The sequence below is a fragment of the Rhinolophus sinicus genome, linkage group LG01 (genome assembly GCF_036562045.2).
Source record: "Rhinolophus sinicus isolate RSC01 linkage group LG01, ASM3656204v1, whole genome shotgun sequence".
NCBI lineage: Eukaryota > Metazoa > Chordata > Mammalia > Chiroptera > Rhinolophidae > Rhinolophus > Rhinolophus sinicus.
In genome coordinates, this window is record NC_133751.1 from 78,928,966 (window position 1) to 78,948,740 (window position 19,775).

The 19,775-nt window shown below is 39.2% G+C and overlaps 2 protein-coding genes across 5 annotated transcripts in view; both read right to left on the reverse strand.

Moving 5' to 3' along the window:
* TFG (trafficking from ER to golgi regulator) overlaps positions 1–8,282 on the reverse strand; it is a 41,250-nt gene extending 32,968 nt beyond the window's left edge. For 2 of the 4 annotated variants that reach the window (XM_074332843.1, XM_019756526.2), the window contains exons 1-3: positions 8,027–8,282; positions 3,750–3,976; positions 620–703 (exon numbers count right to left, since the gene is read on the reverse strand). In XM_074332843.1, the coding sequence (XP_074188944.1) occupies positions 620–703; positions 3,750–3,933 (268 nt within the window). In that variant the 5' untranslated portion in view covers positions 3,934–3,976; positions 8,027–8,282. The remainder of the gene's footprint in view (positions 1–619; positions 704–3,749; positions 3,977–8,026) is intronic. The other 2 variants (XM_019756525.2, XM_019756527.2) reach the window with 2 other exon arrangements.
* Positions 8,283–14,458: 6,176 nt separating this feature from the next.
* The window catches only part of ADGRG7 (adhesion G protein-coupled receptor G7), a 73,463-nt gene continuing 68,146 nt past the window's right edge, over positions 14,459–19,775 (reverse strand). The window contains exon 16 of the mRNA XM_019756477.2: positions 14,459–18,956. Within this exon, the coding sequence (XP_019612036.2) occupies positions 18,699–18,956 (258 nt within the window). The 3' untranslated portion in view covers positions 14,459–18,698. The remainder of the gene's footprint in view (positions 18,957–19,775) is intronic.

A 19,775-nucleotide genomic window follows, 5' to 3' on the forward strand; every position in this document is an offset into this window, starting at 1 on the left:
TGTAATCATTTCTGTGTTGTCCCTCAAGAGTTCTGCCTTGCAAATCTGTTATGATCTATAAGAAAACAAAATCTAAAAGAACTATTCTTATTGTTTTTTTATGAGAACTATCTCTAATCTTTAAGTACTCCTTGAAAAACAATATCTAAAGTATCAGTCCTTATGTTAAGCCCTGAGAATAAGTAAAAACATATTGCATTATAGAAGATAATTATACAGTTTTAGAGAACTAAACTTAATACATGTAGTTTTAACCCTGCAATTATTTTCAATCCTGGAAACATTTACACAAGTGGCACAGATTACCATTTAGAGTAACTGAGTAGATGGGGAATTTAAAACACGCCTACTTTTTACTAATCTTCAAAAAAAATTTTATATATATATGTGCATATATGTGTGTATATATATATATGTATATATGTATATATGTGTGTGTGTGTGTGTGTGTATATATATATATATATATATATATATATGCCTTAATAATCCAAAACTTCTGATACAGCTGAAAACTTATCACTCAATCCTGAGTCTTTAAACGGAAAATAAACTAGAAAGTCTTTAATAAAAATACAATTAATAAAATAGTAAATTTATTAGAAAATGTACCACTTACCAAATAATGTCAGTTTCAGTATCCTACTACACTGAATTGCAAAAGAAAGGTCAGAACTATCAAAAATTGTTATAAGGTCTCCATCTGGGGAGAGAAAAAAAAAATGAGTTTCAGATTTGCATCAGTAGTAAACTAGAATATATATTAAATTAAAATTCAAAATCTAGATTGCAGACAATATTAGAATTTCCCATAAAGAGCTTAAACATTAAAAGATCTATGAAAGATGTATTTGTTCAACAAAACACTACATCAATTTTGCTTATTACTTTTATGGCAAGGTACTGATCATATTATCACAAAGATCTAAAACAGCTAAGATTAACACATTAAGTCATCTTTTACTAATCACCAGGAGGAGATTCATGGCAGCAATTATCACAAACTACTGGTTTAGACTGAAATCTTTCCGTTCCAAAAATTTAAATATATCTGTCAAAAGTTAAAGATACTCAAAGTTCAAATTTCAATTCTAAGTACAGTAAAACGCCACCGACACAAATGAAGGGGAAGCCATATTTACGGTGTTTTCCTGAAAATAAGACCTAGCCAGACAATAAGCTCTAATGCGTCTTTTGGAGCAAAAATTAATATAAGACCTGGTCTTATTTTACTATAAGACCAAGTCTTATATACGGGGTAGACATTGGAGTCTTTCAGGTCACTGACCATTTTGATACTAAGATGAAAACTATCAACTCACCCCAGAAAAAATATTCATAAACAGCAGATTCTGAAATCCCCTAGATCCCAAGGATAAAGAATACTATAATTAGCATATCAACTGCCTGTTTCAAAAGCTTTCAAAGGGCTAGGAGAACAAATGTTCTTAGAGTACAAGAATAGAAAAGCAGCGGCAGGCAAGTTGTTCAGGGGCCTCTACAAAATATATTCATAGACACAGCTGGGTTGGGCACGGAGTTTCGTCCTGGGAAAGCTGAGAGGCTGCTCTGCTACACCAATTTTAACACTGATTGGGCAGATTTGGCAAGAGTTGGCAATAAAAGCCATAACATAGGATTTTATCATTGTCTTTAGTTCTTTATAACCGCCGCACTTTTTATAACAAACATATTTAATGTTCAACTTCAGGAATTCTGAAGAAAATACAGTATATATGTAAAAGAAGAAAACTTTCTGTAACTGCGATTTTTCTTTTCTGAATTCCAAAACAGAAACAGAGTCTCTCTGATGACAGGACCTTTACCTAAGTAAGCCCAATAGAAGCTACGAACATAAATCTGTACATTCAAAACACTTAACCATGAAAAACAAATTCGATGTGGTAACTACATGTGGAAGACAAAGTTTCAACAATGAGGATACCCACTAAGTTAGGGGTCCACAAACTGCAACCAATAGACAAATCCGTGTTCAGACTGTGAACTAAGAATGGTTTTTATATTTTTAAAAGGTTTCGAAGAAACAACAAGACAGAGGCCTCATGTGACCCACAATGTTAAAATATTTACCTGATTCTTTAAAGAAAAAGTGTGCTGACCCTGCCCTAAACAAAAATAAAGGAGTTAAGAGAAAGCCAGATAAACAGTTTAAGATATGCCAAGTTTGAGGTAAGAGCAAAAAGCATCACAGGTAACATGAAGACCGTGAAATTTGAGTTATAAAGTCAAGAAAAAGAAAAAAATGATCGAATTAAAGCACATAATATTTGAAAGTCAAAGAGGTGAAAATGTATTGTAAGTAAATGAGATTACTAGGGAAGAGAACAGGAAGAAAATTCTTCTTCTTTATTGTTCCTTATCATGGGTGACCCTCAAAAATTAGTTCTGGGTACCATTAGAACATACATTATAAAAAAGAAAGGAGAATTACATCTGTAACTTAGCTGATTATCAACGATTTACACTCACCTTCCACAGTATAAGTTGTCGGAATGTAGCTCTCCAACCAGGGACATTTCCCACCCTACTGACACCCCAATCTAGCCAATGTGATGCAAGCAGAAGTGATATATGCCACCTCAAGGCCTAAAGAGTACAATCGCCCATGTGTTCCTCTACACTATCTTTATCCATCTGCCTGCTGGATGTCAGTGCTAAAGGTGAGCTTGTGCTGAAGCCATGTGCTGAAGATACCAGAACTTCTGTCAACCTGGGTCCCTGAATGATTTGAGGGTTAAGCCACTGAGAGTTTAAAATATCTGTTATCACAGTTGGCATTACTTTAAGCCAATACACACAGAGAAACAGAGAAGAAGTTATTAGTAAAAAGAAGAAAACTGGGACAGCACAGTGTCAGAGATGCTAAGGGATAAGAATATTTTTTAAAAGAATGGTATGGATAGCAGGGCCGAGTATTGAGATCAAAGTGAAATAGGCTAGAAATAAATTCAATGGTAAGAAATGTACTGGTAACCACCTAAAGTACAATTTCAGTAAAGATGCTAACAAAGAAAATACAGAGGGTGCCAAAAAAAAATGTATACACATTTTAAGAAAGGAAAAAACTGTTAAAATTGTAATACTCAATATATACCAATAACAAAAGATGAATACAAGTCATGTGTATACATTTTTTTGGCACCCCCGGTAAATTTAAAGAAAAGGAAATAAAAATAGTCTACTACTAGAATTCCACTATGTGTTTGATGAAACATTTGTTAAAACCCATCTCCATAAAAAGTTTCACTGTCAAATGAATATGGGAATACTACCTGCTATAAATAGACAATATACATCAATATAAATTCCTGCAATAAACACATTTGTCTTTGTTAAAACCAGCTTTCCCATACTTAGTTGACCATGAAATCCTTTTTCATTTAATACCTACTGATACCCCTTTCACTATGGGAAATATGTGTGAAAGTTTGGTTTTAAAAGTAAAAACAAAGCCAGAATTGCGTGGACAGAAGAGAAAAAAAATGCCTGTAAAAATGTATGTGATAGTGTTCTACCACTTATAATGTTCTAATAATAAGACACTTAGCTTTATTGACTTACAAAAGAATTATAACTACATAAACATCTCATTAAATAAAAGAAGTTGGGCACTCAAATTACCATGGAAGGGAATGGAATTTTTACTCTGAGATAATTCAATGAAACATGGACAGAAGACCACAAGTAATACTTAGGCTTTTAAAAACTAACTTTAGAAACACTCTTACCTTCATCTTTATACTTTATTATAACTTCATCATTACTCAGAAGTTTTCCTCTGAAAACTCGTTGCATCATTAACACTAATTCATCATAAGTAATATCTTCATTATGAATGGGTATTCGTCGAATATCCTCCCCAAGTTGAGCTTTGATGATTAGCTTCCCACTTAGGTCCAACTGTCCGTTCATGGTGGACTCCAGGATGTCAAATATATACAACTCTAGTGAAAGACTGATAAAATGGTTTTAATGATTAAAAAGCTATAAAACATCTTAAAATTTGAAAAGCAAAGCTATTATTAGAATCTAAGAAATTCTGATCATCAAAAAAGATTAGATTCTCTGTTCCAAAGTTATCAGATTCACATTAAAATGGTCTGGAGGTAACTATTTTTTTATGTGTATAAGAAAATAAGTTTCATTATTTTATGTCAATTATTATTTCATCCACATTTTAACTGCTTATCTGACATTATTACCATTTAAATTTCTATCTTAACATGTCTAAAAACAAACCCAATTTCCCCCAAAAATCTTCTCCTACTCTTCTCCATCACAGTTATTGACAATTCCTTCCTTGTAGTTGTTCAAGATAAAAAAAAAATCTTAGTTCCTCTCTTTTCCCCACACCTTACATCCCCCAAATTGCTAACAAATCTAGCTGCCTTAGAAAATCTCTAGAATCCAATCACTTCAGTACCTTCACCTCTATCAGCTTGATCTAAGTCACCATCATCTCTTGTCTGGATTGTTGCAAAAAAACTAACTGATCTGCTTGCTTTTTACCTCTGCCTACTTTTAATCTATTCTTAACACACCAAAGTTAACCTGTTAAGTAAAATCTAATGTCACTGTGCTCAAAATCTTCCAATGGATTCCCATCTCACTCCAAGGTAAAAGCCTGAACTACAGAGCCATGATTTGGCCTCTGGCCCCTGGCCAAGTATTTAACCTCATTTCCTACCTCTCTCCTGGCTTCTCTAATACACCAATACTTTAAGTTCTCCTTCTGAACCCAAGGCTTTGCATCTGCTGCTCCCTTTTTCTTCAGCCCTTGTCACACTCCTTAGAGTAGATTGTGTAATTTCTCAGAGGTTTTCCTTAACCATCTAACCTAAAATGGCTCCTTTATCACTTTCTTAACTTGCCTCATTTTTCTTCAAAGCATGTATCACTACCAGATACTAAAAACGTATTAATTTTTCATTATCTTTTCCACTAAAAAGCAGAGAAATGGGTTTTTTTTCATTGTATTCCAAGAGCCTAGAACAACTAGAACAGTGCCTAGCACATGGAAGTCATTCGGCAGTTGTTAAAAAAAGGGAGAAATAAATATTGGCTTCCCAACTCTATTAGCCTCTAACTAAATGCTAATTCTGAAGAGAAAAGCAAGTGTAGACACTAAAACCGGGTCTCAAATTTTTCTCTCTAAAATAAGACTTCATGAGTATTTTCTCTAATTTTCCTATTTTGGGAACTTGAGGAGAAAGGACAAATGAGTGATACCCCCTGAGCTTTCTGACAAAACCGTCCACCACTGTTTCTACATATTCCATAACACACCCCTCTGCAGACTTGAGTGGATGTGTATGATTCAACTGTCCACTTTAAGAAAGAAGTAAGACAATGGCAGAGAGCGAGCCCTTATATACTCATCTGCTAGAGAATTTTCCCATCTTAGGTTTTACTGTAATTTTATTTCAAGTTATTCAGTATGATTATCTTATAATGACTTTATAATACTAAATTCAAAATAATGTCTGAGGTATCTAGTAATTTAAATGGTTACTGTATAGTAACAGAGAATATACTTAAGATTAAATAATGTGTTAGTATCTCTTTTTCTCAAGACCTCCTTTTCAAGGCCAAGATGTTCTTGAATACATTAGCTATAAGCACTGAGCATTTCCCTAGCATCAACTTCCTCCTCCTGCCCAAGCAAATGATCTTCTCAGACTGTTTCAAGTGCCCTATAATCTCCTACTGGCCACATTCTGGTTTCAACCTCAGGCTTTACTACTGGCAGCTTTGTTTTCTCCTCTTAAATTTGTTATTTCTTTAACATCATACTTGGTTTTCATACTTCTCTGTGTGTGTGTGTGTGTGTAAGCACCCCACCTGCCCCAACACATCTCGAACCTTCAAATACTTTTAAGTATTCGTGAATCCAAATTCATTTAATAAATATTACATATAAATGCCCTATGTCCTTCCAACTAACTATTCCTCTAGATCCCCTTCACCACCCTCTGAACAGATTACATTTTATTAATAAATGGGGCATTAAACACCGAATCTAACACTCTAAAGTCAGTTCATAACAGAATGGATTGTGCTCCATGACATGGATGCTGTGCTCGCCTTCATGTAAAATAAGAATAGTCAGGTTTTAATTTGCAAATTCTCACAATGGACTTCTCATAAAGGCTGTGATGAACTTAAACTTCCATCCAACCTCTTCACCTTTAATCTATCCTGAACTTTATTCAGGAAAAACTTACTGAATACGTACTTATGCCAAGCTCTGAAGTATAATTACTTCAACAAGATGATGAAGATTCACCTTGTTTGCCTTGCAGTCTGAGAGTAATAAAGAACTCCAGTCAATCAGTGTCACCTTCTACTATCTACAGGTTGTGTAAATCAGCAATACCGTAGTTAAGGACCAGGGCTTAGCTTCAGCAAAATGGTACTATCTACTCTCAGCAACACTGAGAATAAAGCCTGACATATAGCAAGCAAGGACTTGTTTTTGTTCCCTGAACAAGAGATGAATGAGGAATAATAAAGTTCTGATAAAGCAACTGGGAGAAGAAAGTTGTACTATCAGGTCAGTTCCTAAGTCAGACCCTCACAATGTACCTTCTAAGCTAGAAGTGACTCCCCAAAGCAAACATACTCCTAAAAGAAATTTCCAACATCGAATATTATTGATAGTATGTATGTCTTTTTGATTGTGGAGGGATTGTTGCTCACCAATGGATCTGAAAACAGGAGTCTCTTTCACTTTGTATCGGCCATGTTTGCCTGCAAACTCACTTATTCTTTAGTATTTCCCATTGACTCAATTCCCTGGGGCAAGGAACCGGGGCTTCTTTCCAAAGGTTGTCCTCGGTTTGTGCAGTTATCTCCTCAAGGCATGCACAAATATCAGAAAACGAATTGTACCACAGAATTTTCCCTTCCAGGGGAAATCCCATCCATCCCCATTGTTTAATACAATGTAATAGTAAAATTCAGGGCCTCTGTTTCTCTAACTACTAGCTACCAGGAGTGCTGGTGAGATCCTTACAGCAGTTTCTCCTCCCATCCTGTCCTTGCCTCACTCCCTCTAAAGTCCAGAAATGACACAGCCACTAAGGAAATCTTCCAATAGGAACACTGTTCTCAGCACTAGAGAATAAAGTGACATGCCCAAGGACACATAAGAAGCCTGCATCTTGAACCAGGATCTAGGTTGTGGCCAAACCTCCAGCTAGACTAACCCTGTGGGTGGGTCCCTGCTCACAATCACAGGGGTGTGATTGGACACGTCAGGAAGGTAGCAATTTCCTTTAAGAAATTCTAAGCAAAGTCAACCCCTGCTTATTCCAAAGAATACAAGGAGCCTCTGATTCTGTCTAACCAAAGGCAATGTTTTAAGATGGTAAAGACTCCCACTATTAGTCACGTGTCCTTAGGCATCAAACGCAAAATGGGAATAATATTTAAATTTAGAAGGAGCCTTAGAATAATTGAGATCATGCATCTAAAATACTTTGGACAGTGCCTAGTAAACTCTAAGAGTTAGCTATCATCCTCACTACAAAACTGGGCTGGGTCTGCAGACGGCGCTTGATAAAGCACTGACATAGCCAAGGAACGAGGTTCCTCTGAAGTGACCCCAATCAATTTACTCCTATTGGCGCCATTCTCCACCCGCTCACCCTTGCAAGACCCGACGGCGGTTAGGCGCCCAAGGCCTCCCCAATCACCTCTCCTCTCCGTCCAGCATTCCGACCCCTTGGAGCCAGGCGGAATGAGCGCGAGGGTCCAACCACCCCCAAAGCCCACCCGCCTCCGTGGCCTGTGTGATGCCCTTCCTCTCGCCGCTGTGGCCTCTCCTCCCCTAGGCGAGGCCCCACCCGGCCTCCCTCCGTCGGGCCTCCAGCCCCCTCCCACGGCCCCTCTGGCCCCACACGCCCCGCGCCCGCCGGTTCGAGCGAGGCCCTCCCAGCGCTTCCTTGTCGCCTGACCGCCTCGTCCGAGAGAGCGGCCGCGCCCCCGTCTCCAGCGGCCATACCGGCTTGCCGAGGCCGCTGCTGCCGCCTCTCCACAGGTCTCCGCTGGCCGGACTGGTGCAAGGCTGCCGGGCTCGGGGGCGTCGTAGAGAGAGCACGGTCACGGCCCACTCGGCTGCCCTCCGCAGCCGCCGCACCTCCCTCCTAGGCTCGCGAGGGCCCCAGCCAATCGCACAGACCCACTAAGCCTAGCGAGAGCTTGAGCCCAGTACGTGGCAGGTGGGGGAAGAAGAGGGGCGGGAGCAAGGAAAAAAAATCTGTCCTTTCGCCCCGCCTCACAGCGAGCAGGCCACCCCAGTGCGCATGCGCAACTCCGGGGGTCGAGGGGCGGGCGAGTTCTGGGCCTGCGTCGACCGGAGTCTCTGCTCAGTCACTGGAGGAACAAGTGTGTGAGCTGAATGCTTGCACGCGTGCGCGCGGCATGACCAGGAACTTCCGGTTTTCCTGAAAGCGTACACACTATTTCCCGTCTCTCATTCGTGGGCGGAGCATAGTTTACGGTTCTGGAATCTATTTGAGAGCCGATTGAAAGTGGGCATCTATCCAAGTTTGCGTCTTGGTGTTTTGTGACCCTTGTAGTGCTCTTCGTCATATCTCGAAAAAAACTAACCTTTTTCCCGCTTTTCTACAAACTCATTCATTCATTTTTGGACGCCTACTTGCCGAGCGCTATGAGGATGAATCGGTTTGTGAGCAAGTTTACAATGGCGTTTACGTGACAGGACAAACCTATGAATGAGTAAAGGCTGGGAAATAAAGGCTGATGAATTCTAGAAGCCTTTTTGGAAGATAAGGTATTCGAGTGTGCACTACATACTCCTTTCTCTCACCTAAAACATTTGTTTTGAATACGTATGTTTATGTAAAAAGTGCCCTGACTCAGACTGAACCCTACATTTTTTTGGGGGGAGGTGAAATTTGGGGGTAGGGAGCGCTATTTTAAAAGTTGCAAGCAACTTTTGCCTTATAAGACAGAGACTAAACAAAAAACAATTCAAATTAATCTGGCCCATTGTTGTTCACCACAAAGAAAGTCCTGGGGTGAAGTGAATTAGGTTCATGTTCTTTTAATACTGTAAATAGTGTGATCTTTGTGCAGTCATAAGTCTCTGAACAAAAACTTTTTGAGAGGGAAATATGTGAGGTTAAAATGCTTTTTGCCTCTGAATTGTATTTTCCAACAGTCTGTATTGCTCTTTGAGCAATTGGTTGCAGGAAATGGGGAGCGAAGGACTAGAAGGAATGGGAAAAGTTCCTGATTTTCTCCCAAAATTGTTCATTGCGTGTTATTTAGAATTGAGTAATCCAGGTTTGGGGAAGTAAATTGCTGTCCAATTATGGTATTCTGATGTCTTTGAGTTGGTTTGAGATTGGATAAAAACACTCAAAAATTGGCAGAGGTGAAATATTCCCTGAAGGAAATTAACTATATCACTCAGTCATCCTAAAAAGAGGTTTTCTGGGCAGGAAATTAAGGGAATAAACCTTAGCCTGGAATGAGGGGAAAGAATTTCCTCTCTCTAAGCTCCCAGGAAAGGGGCACTCACTCGAGTCCTGCCACTGAGGAGAAATAAACAGGTCCCTGTTATACTGGGGCCAGCTGGAAGCTAGGAAGAGAGGCACCCATGGGTGTCCTTGTGGAGGAATTGGGGCTTTGCACTCTGAAAGCAGCTTAAGGTTCTTCATGTTATAATTCTCTCATACTTCATCCCCAATTAGTGAAGTCTTGTTGAGTGTTAAACCTTGTTCCCTTCCACCAGAGAAGTAGAGATGGGGTAGTGATGATTCTTCAGGTGAAAGCAGAAACAGGAGTTGCCTGAGGCAAGAAGTGAAACCAGAGAGTAAAACATTAATTGGAAGCCAGATCAGAGGCTCAGGTGACATGGGACAAGAAGGAAAACATTGCAACATTAAAGCATTTCCCCAGGATTCTCTAGAAATATACACTTTAAATTTTTTAATGAAAAACTTTATAAAAGATTGTGCCTCCTGCTACCCAGCTGGATGTAGGCTTACACTATTGTGATTGGGCATGAAATTGAGGACATTTGGGTTTGTTTATATGTCATAGGAGAGTATGTATAGAAAAGCACACAAAATTAACATCTGAGTTTGTCAAATTGCCCCCTTTAAATTATAAATAACTTAATAACCAAAATCATATCCTGCCTATTTTCTATATCAGCTTAATACTAAAATGTCCACAAAAATTTCAGTGGCCCTTCCTGTTCCTGATCCTATATAACAATTACATTTTTAAAATTAATTTAAGAGCATAATGAACAGCTGGAATTCACCACCCAACCCAAGGATTAGAACATCACCAGGAAATTACGCCCTATGCGCTGCTCCCCACATAGTCAGTACCCTTGCCTCTTTCTTGAATTTTGTGTTCTGCATTCCCTTGGTTTTTTTTTGTTGTTGTTTTTTTAATCTATAGTTTAATCCTTCACACATATATATATGTGAAATATGTTGTTCAGTTTTACTTGTTTATGGACATTATGTAGAGTACCATCTATGATTTTCTGGGATATAATATTTATACATAATATTTATTATGTTACTAAGTAAGATACATCCATGTTTTTACATGCATCTGGAGTTCACTTATTTTCATAGCTGAATCATGTTCCTCTGGGAGAATATACTACAAATTTTTTTTATAGTCTCCTACCAAAGTATATTTAGTTTATTTCCAGTTTCTGCTGTGTGCTTGTGTATGTCTCTTATATGACAATATCTCTTGGTTATATGCTAATACATGGATTGCTGAATGGTAGATTATGCAAATTTTTAGCTGTACAAGGTAATGCCAACTCTTAGTATCATTAACACTTTTTATTTGGGCTGTGTCGTGCAGGAGTCCCTGCTCGCTGCGCAATTTGTCATGCGGGGCGGCCTGCGGGGTCTCAGCTCCCGCTCCCCACATAAGAACGCAGGATGTGGCTAGGCCAAAAAGGAACACCCACGAAGACATAGCTAGGGGAGTCATACCACTATATTCTCCCTGGAGGCCTGGCAAGACACACGCGGTAGTAGCCACACAATCCACCGTCCACCATTCACTTCTCTGCCTGCCAACCAACCAATCAACGCAGCCCCGCAGTTACATCAGTAGCCAATTGGCTAACCGGTTACAGTGGATGGCCAACCAATCACAGTTGATGGTCATTCACTACCCAAGCCATCACCTCCCCACGCAAGGCCGAGAGCCTGGAAACTGCTCTCTGGGACTCTGTCCCCACACTTCACCCCTCCAGGGTCTTGCCTCACAATTTACTCAACAAGCATAGAAAAAAGCATTGGCCAAGTCCACTACATAGTGATATGTTCCCAGGTGGACAGTCAGACAATCAGATCGTGAATAGAAGGCATTGCCACGTGCAAAGGTGGTGTCACCTTATTTAATTCCCTATAGTCCACAGTCATTCACCAGGTCCCATCTGGCTTCTTGACAGGCCATACTGGGGAGTTAAAAGGACTGTGCATTGGCCTCACAATATGTGCGTTCTCCAATTCCAATATTATACAACTAATCTCCTCCTGCCCTCCTGGCAGGCGGTACTGTCGCACTGTAACCACACGCCAGGACTGTGGCAACACTTGAGGAGGGTGGTGAGCATGCCCGCATGTCACTGCTTTCACCACCCGGGTCTGGAGACGGAACTCTCCTACAGACATGAAAGTTGGAAATATGTGAAGAAAGGAGAATCAGTATAAGGAAATACCTTTAACCCAACCTGTATCAAGGGGAGAAATGAGGCTCTATGTTCAAAGGTTACTTTCCATGTTTCACAGACATCTGAAGAAGGGTTAGAGTTGTGATATGATTTTGAGAAAGGCAGTAAACTCACTCACCTACCGCCTACTCTTTCTTCCTGAAAGTCTGTATGGCTAGGCCTCTCCAAATGGAGGAAAAATCTTAATAATGAAACGGAGATTCTCAGAGTGGACAGGAAGTAGGACAGACTAGGAGCCTTGTAAGCAAGTTGGATGGAACCTGTGTTTCACCACGTTCTCCTTTAGCGGTTAGTATAAATCATTTTGAAAATTTCAATTATCTCAGCTACCCTCAGGGAAACCAAAGAAAGGATGTAAGTTTCTCCTTGGATGAGAATTTCAAAGGAGAAGTTATATTTCTCTTGATAATCAGCTCTGTTGTGGCTGCAGCTGGCTAAATGAGAGAACTCCACATAGAAGGGGAAACAGGATGACCAAATAGGTGTCAGTTACGTCAGCCTTCCCCTTCCTCCCCTCCCCCCACCACAGGCCAAACATAAAGACCTGTTAGTGTAAACAAAAGAAGCTGTCACCCCATGCAGAGACAATGAAGGAGAAAATTATTATATTTTTACCATGTACCTTTGAGTCATTCTTATCATCAGCTAAGCAAAATACTTCAGTCTGCCCTACCAGATGCATATCCATTAAGACCCTAAAATGTAGATGAGGGTAAAGGGGATCAAATATATGGTGATGAAAAGAGAACTCACTCTGGGTGGTGAACACAAAATGAGATTTATAGATGATGTAATACAGAATTGTACACCTGAAATCTGTGTAACTTTACTAACAATTGTCACCCCAATAAACTTAAAAAAAAAAAGACCCTAAAATGTTTTTGCCATATCATGGGTCTCTGTGTCCAACCTGTCTTTAGAGAAATTGCTCTTCAAAGACAGTTTTTCCTAGATTTTGTAACCCTGGAAGTTGGCACCTCCTAGGTATTCAATACATATTTATTAAACGAAAGAACAAAAACTAAGTTCTCCACCATTGTATAGGGCAAGCTTCCACATATAGGGAGGAGCCATCACTGGTGAGTTACTCGCTCCCCAGAAGCATAGGTTTTTTATGTCTGAGTAATTTGAAATTGTTCACTTTTCTTCATTTACATCTCCTTGAGACAGTGCTGCGTTATCTCTGTGCACTCTTTCAGAGTTTAGGTTGAAAAATTAATGCCACAAGATGTATAAGGAGATCTCACAACTTTTCATTTGATTAAGAGTAGTTTTTCTTGCACCTGAAACTAATAAAAAAAAAGAGTAGTTTTTTCCAGCTCTTTTAAGAAATCTAGATATACTCTAGAAATCATACACGTGAAATCAAACCCTGGGTACTTGCAGGCTCTTGAATCTCTAACATTTATGCCAATGATCCTGCTTTTCGTGCCTCCGTATAAATGCATAATTAATTAAGGCATTCTCAAAAAGCCTTTTCAATGAAAAACTCACTCATAATCAAAGATGCAAAGTAAAGCCACAATGAGATGTCACTTTCACATATTTTATAAAAATCAAAAAAGTTTCAAGACACTTTATGGAAAAAGGTATGGCAAAATAGACATTCATACTTTGTTGCAGGAGCATAAATTGATACGAAGTATTTAAAGGGTGGTATGGTAATACTTACCAACATCTAAAATACCCAGCCCTATATGACCCAGCAATTCCATTTCTAGTTCAATCTTTGCACATGAGAACACAGATACCCATTAATGTGTTATTTTCAAGCAAGACCATAGAGCAATTAAAAGAACAGACAGATACATACCGTTAGGTCTCAAAAACATTTTATTGAGTGAAAAAAGTAAGTTTCAGAAAGTTTTGTTACTGTACAGAAGAGAGTTAACATAGCAGCTTGAGACTGCTATCCTTAGAAAGACCTGCTTGTAAGGTTGGCCTACAGCTGGTATCTGGGAACTTGGATTTCGGGAGCATTCCCACTGTTCTTTGATAAGAATGGTGCACTCTGCCTAAATTGTATAAACAATGTGGTTTATGCTAAACACCTGCTTGCTTTTCAGGACTGGAATTTTTGTACATGCCAGGCAGAGGGTGCCTTTGTGACCAGCCCCAAATAAAACACCTGGGAACTGAATCTAGTGAGCTTCCCTGGTGGACCACATTTCACTTGTGTTGTCACAATTCATTGCTGGAGGAACTAAGTGCATCCTGTGTGTGACTGCACTGGAAGAGAACTTTTAGAAGCTTGTGCCTGGTTTCCTCCAGACTTCACCCCATGCAACTTTTTCCTTTGCTAATTTGTTTTATGTTGTTTTGCTATAATTAATTGTAGCCATGAATACAACTGTATGCTAGTAACTCTAATAGAAAGGAACTCCTAAGAATTTATCTTATACAATCAAAAAAAGAGGAAACATATATTTATTCAGCATGTGTCACTACAGTATTAAAAATGGAAATGATGTAGATATCCAATAAGAACCCCCCTGTGTGGGTTTTTCTGTATGCATTATGGGTAAAAGCATGTGCAGAAAGTTATTTTTTTTCTCTCAAGTATGGTTTTTGAGAAGAAAAGATGTCCGTTCACCTTTTCCTAAAAATAAAACACTAAATCTTAGAGAAGAGAGGAATGGGTTTTATTAGCAATTATTTATTGACACACACAAAAGATTCAAAGTAGTGTTACATATGCATCATCTATATGACTTCATTTACATATAGGTAACCTGTGTATTAAATTGTGTATTTGAAAATAATATATAAAGGTTTCTGAAAAACTGATTAAGAAAATCAGGAGGAAGGGAAAATAATCATAGGATCAAAAAGTAAGAAACCAGGGATGAGATTGGTACCCAAGAAACATGTCATATGGTCTTGTATTTTTGGTAGGAGTAGGACACAGACTAGACCATAAACTTCCTGACACCTAACATAAATAGGGAAACATTATCAAACAAGTCACATATCTCAACAATTAAACAAACAAACAAACATTTCTTGGGAAAACACATAGTTATTCTAGCACTACTTGAAATTGGCATTGATAATTTTTCTTGAAAATGTCCACCTGGGTATATTACCAAATGAGAGGACAAACTATTTTGAGTGAACAAAAAGGCCATCGAATTTGGAAATGCAGCATTTTCACATTCGTGCCTGCCAGTTTGCCAAGTGCACACTAAACAGTCACGATCATGTTCAGTATTACTCCAAAGTTATATAATACTATGTGTATACAAAGACACACACTTAACGCACCACAGGAAACTTCAGTATCACAAGTGGGTCACTGACAACTGTTTTTTGTTTTCTTGTTTTAAAAATATTAAATTGTTTTTCCTTAATTTTGGCTATTGGAGTTTTTTGTTTTGTTTGTTGGCTTTGGTAGGAGACTTGCTGTTTTTGTTTGTTTGTCTTACTTTTTAAGTTAACTTTATTGATATCTAATTTACATGAAGTAAAATGCACCCACTTTAAGGGTACAATTAGATGAGTTTTAGCAAACGTATACACACCTGTGAAATGTATACGTTTCTACCACCCATTTTATTCTACCAATAGCAACGTATACACTTTGGAGTTTGTTTCTAGAGTCCTGATTTGTGAACAATTTCAAAAAGTAGAAATAGGGTATAAATCCTTTTTGCAAGCTATTGATCATGTTTCTGAAAAATCCCATTGCTTAATACATTAGCCTTTTTTTGTTTTTAACTAGAAGAAAAAAATAAAAGCAAAGCAGAGTGGTGTGATCTAATGCTGTTATCTCTTACAAACCATATTTCCTTGGGAACTATAGTCCAATTCTTATCTTCTTCCAAGTCGAGTTTTGTTACACGTGGAAGTATGACATGGATAATTTTCTGAACTTTGATATAAGTTGCTATGAAACCATGATATAACAGTTGAGACCTTCTGAACCTTTGCAATAACAAAAAAGATTATTTTTTCTGGCCACAGTACTTACCAAGCAAGTGCAAAGTAGGAAGCATTCTGGACGGGGAGTTGTGGGCCCAACTGCAAGTAATAGGACTTTAGACAAGTCATTGACCTCTCTGGGCATACCTGAGGCTCTTTGTCAAGGGATGGGCAGGACTAGGTGAACCCTAAATTCCCTACCAGCTCTAAAATTTTGTGACTCTAAATGCAGGCTTAGATTATTTTTCAAAGAACTTAAAACATTTTTCCCTCCTAAGTATTACATGGGAATATTTTCCATAAAAAAAGAAAATAAATTAGAGCATGCCAGACAGAGCCAAAGTTCCCTTTGACTAATTTTTACCAAGCCCAGGTCCCTCCTCTCCTCTTCCTTCCTCTTCTCCCCACAGTTAGCCCCTGGATTAAGTTTGGTGTGTATCCCTCTCCTGAAATTTTGTTTTTAAGTATGTCACCATTCGACTTCTATAGTCTCTGTCCTTGCTCCTCAACTTCCAAAGAAACAAATCATTTCTTGCTTTCCTTACCCACTCCATTCAAACTCTACTCAGACAAGGATCTAATAGGCTTGCTCATTCAGAGTAAGGGAAATGATTGATGAGCCTGAAAGTGGTTGTCTTCCCAAGTGGTACTTGTATTTTGTCAGAAGAGGTAGTGGAAGCACCTTAACACTTTCTGCCAGCATCCCATCCTGGATGTAACTGTTTGTTCTTCACTCCAGGATATCCTGTCAACCAAATTATCCACCATCCTTCCACTTCACAGTGACTCAGGCTGGACCAATAGTCCCTGAACACAATGCCTGTGGGCACATGACCAAGCAAGTTGTGCCAGATCTTGGGTCCTTTATCCTCCCTGCCCTTGCTTTGCTCCATATCACAGGGGACTGAGCCCCACAGATTCCTGGCTCATCTGGCTTCTGGTTGGCTGCAGCCAATGAGATACACTGATGGGAGGTTACAGGGCAGAAGGATAGAGAAACTAGTTATATAACCAGCATATGTCAATCAAATGACCTCAGTCTATATGTAAAATATCCTGAGTTTGGACGTCACATCTTCAGCTGTAAGGAAATTTACTTACACTTCCCTGTATAAAAAAAGCTAACCTAAAGATCAGTGCAGTTGTCTGCTCTATCTAGACTCTGCCCCCAGTGGCTTCTCTGCCAGTGCTTTTTTTCTTGAATAAACTTTCTAATTTCTATTCCTTTGTGCCTTGTGAATTCTTTCACAGCCAGCAAGTGGTCACAACAATTATCATATATTTTATGTCCCAAACCAGGCAAGTAAAAGGGGCTGCTAGTGATACTTAAGTCAGGACAAGAGGCACAAATGGGGACTGGCTCAAGCAAACCAGAACGTATAGTCACCCCACCTAAACCAACTCAGCCTTTGGACTGTACAATTAATTGAGCCATTACATTCTCTTTGACCTTTAACCTAATTTGAGTTGGATCTCTATCACTGCACGAAAAGATTCCTGACCAATGCATGAGGTAAAGGCTTAAATCCATAGAATTATTTCCTAGTGGTAGGACTTCAGGGTAGGTACATCAATGGCTGCCAGATTTAGCCTCCACAGTACGCATGTGGAGCTTGCGCATTTAGGGTACAGCCATTCCAGGAACATTACATAGAATTTTGGCGGCTATACCCCAAGAGCGCTGAAAAAAGTGCAAAGAAAACTAAAATCACCAAGGCAACACATACACCTCACGCTCAGCTAAATGTGGCTTTTTTTGGTGAACTTTTTTTTCACATTTAAAGTGGCTCTTATCGTTTATTTGCATCTGAATATGTATTTCAGGACATAGAGTAGGTCAACCACACCTTATAATTTTCCCTGGGTCCAGCCCCTGTCTAGGCAGAGCACTATAACACCACTGAAAACAGTGACCTCTGAGAACTGCTTGTCTTTTTATTCTTTTCCCTGTACTTTTTTCCCCACTATCTTAGAAGGTCTCAATTATCCTACAGATGGAATAGGCTCTTGTTGGCTTGCCAAGGAATTCAACAGTCAGTTACAACCATTTCTATAAAAACAACATGTACTTAGGGCGTGGTGAGAAGTATGCCACAGCTCAACTGACATTTGTCGGTCCCTTAGTTCAGTGCACTCACAGCAGCTGCCTAGTTTATGGCAAAACAGAACACAGCAATTCAAAGACTGTATCTTTTAAGTCCAGTGCAAATGCTCCCCACCCCAATGTAGCTCATTTTTTATTTAAGAAGCCATTTATAATTCAAGTGTTTAAAATCCCATAAGGAGTTAGATCTTTTAAAAGCCACAAGGGGTGATTGTGACTAACTTTTTCCTTTTGTGAGACTCGGTGTCATTTTATCAATAAAAAGGCAAGTATATCAAGAACTGGAAGGAAATATCTAGAGGCTTTAGTAACCTTCTATGCCTCACTGCCCATTTCTCATAGAGCCAACTCCTCGGGTCATAAAACATGTTTGTTTGTTTTGTTAACAACAACAAAAAATTCCCTTTCCAGAGGTTATATTGGTGCAAAATTCTTAATTGGAAATAAAAGTAAGCATATACAAATTTAAAATATTCACAGATCAAAAGTATGATACATACAAATAACTCCCTGCAGCCTTCATCATAATTCATTTCATTCTGCGAGGTAAATTTTTCTTCTCATGTCCCCTTTAGTAAATTGTAAAAGACTTTGTTTAGGTCCTACATTTTTATCAAAGTTTGTCACACTGACTTTATGATATAAGGAGCAATGAAAATCTTGAATTATCTTGAATGCTGGGCAGAATTCTTCACCTCATTCAGGTAAGAATCTATTGAATTGAAAAACTACCAAATTCATTATTTCTGATGCTAATAAACAAAAGGTTTTACCTGATTCTTAACCTTAATCAAAATTCATTGAGGGAGACTTTCCAAGAGGACTAGATAATAAAGGAAGGAAAAAGAAAAGGAAAACTGGTACAAGTTGAATTAAAAGGACCACAAACAGTAACAGTTTTACTGTCTAGATGCTTGCCTTTGTTTCCTCACTTTCCGAGAGTGTTGTTTCCTCAGTCACTATAAATGGGTCCAGCACCTTAAAGTGTTCATTGAGGGTTGGAAGTGATCTGAGCAAATTATACATCCTTAAACGCAGCCTCAGCGGGGTCATTGATCGCGGCTTCAGTCTCCTAGCAGACGATGACAGGGACTTCAACACTTTGGAAGCTTCATCCTGGAAGATTTTTGTTTTGACGGTGTAGAGGATAAAAATTTGCAATCCCTGGCAGATAGAATAAAAGCTTGATGTTAGATAAGTGTTGCGAATCAGGGAAGAAATTTGATTTTGTCCTGCCACCCACCCTTCTCACAACAACTCTCCAACTTGAATTTATCGGTCTGCAGCTGCTGTGCATGTTTTTTGTCTTTGAGGGTTGAGGCAATGTTCTTCTCAAATATAAAGTGCTGCATGTATGTAAAAGAGAAGACCTGAGTTTGGGTCCTGGTTTGCCACACGTTGGCTGTGTCACTGAGGCTGTTGCCCTCCTGACACGGAGCAATTCTGACACCAGCTGGGTTTCCTACAATTCAGTTCTGACACTAACTACCTGGTGGTTAAGGGGTCACTTCAGATGCCAGTCACAGGTATTGGGCTCCCAGGTAATCCACACTTCTGTCCGACAGACCAGGCTACAAAGTAGGGGGTTCCCACCACCTGCCTTCCCCACTTCAGATGTGACAATTTGTTAAAATGACTCACAGAACTCAGGAAAGAACTTTACTTACTATCATCTGTTTATCATGAAGGCTACAACTCAAGACCAGCCAAACAGAAGAGATCATAGGGCAAGGTAAGGCGGGGGAGGGGTGCACTTGCAACACTTTGATATGTTCACCAACCTGGAAGCTCTCCAAACCCTTCACTTAGGAGTTTTTACGGAGGTTTCATTACACAGGCATAGCTGATTAAATCATTGGCCCTGGGTGATTGACTCAGTCCCCAGCCCACCTCCCCTTTTTGGAGGCTGGGGGTGGGCTTGGAAATTCCAAGCTTCTAATCAAGGTTTGGTCTTTCTGGCAACCAGCCACCTTCCTGAAGTTA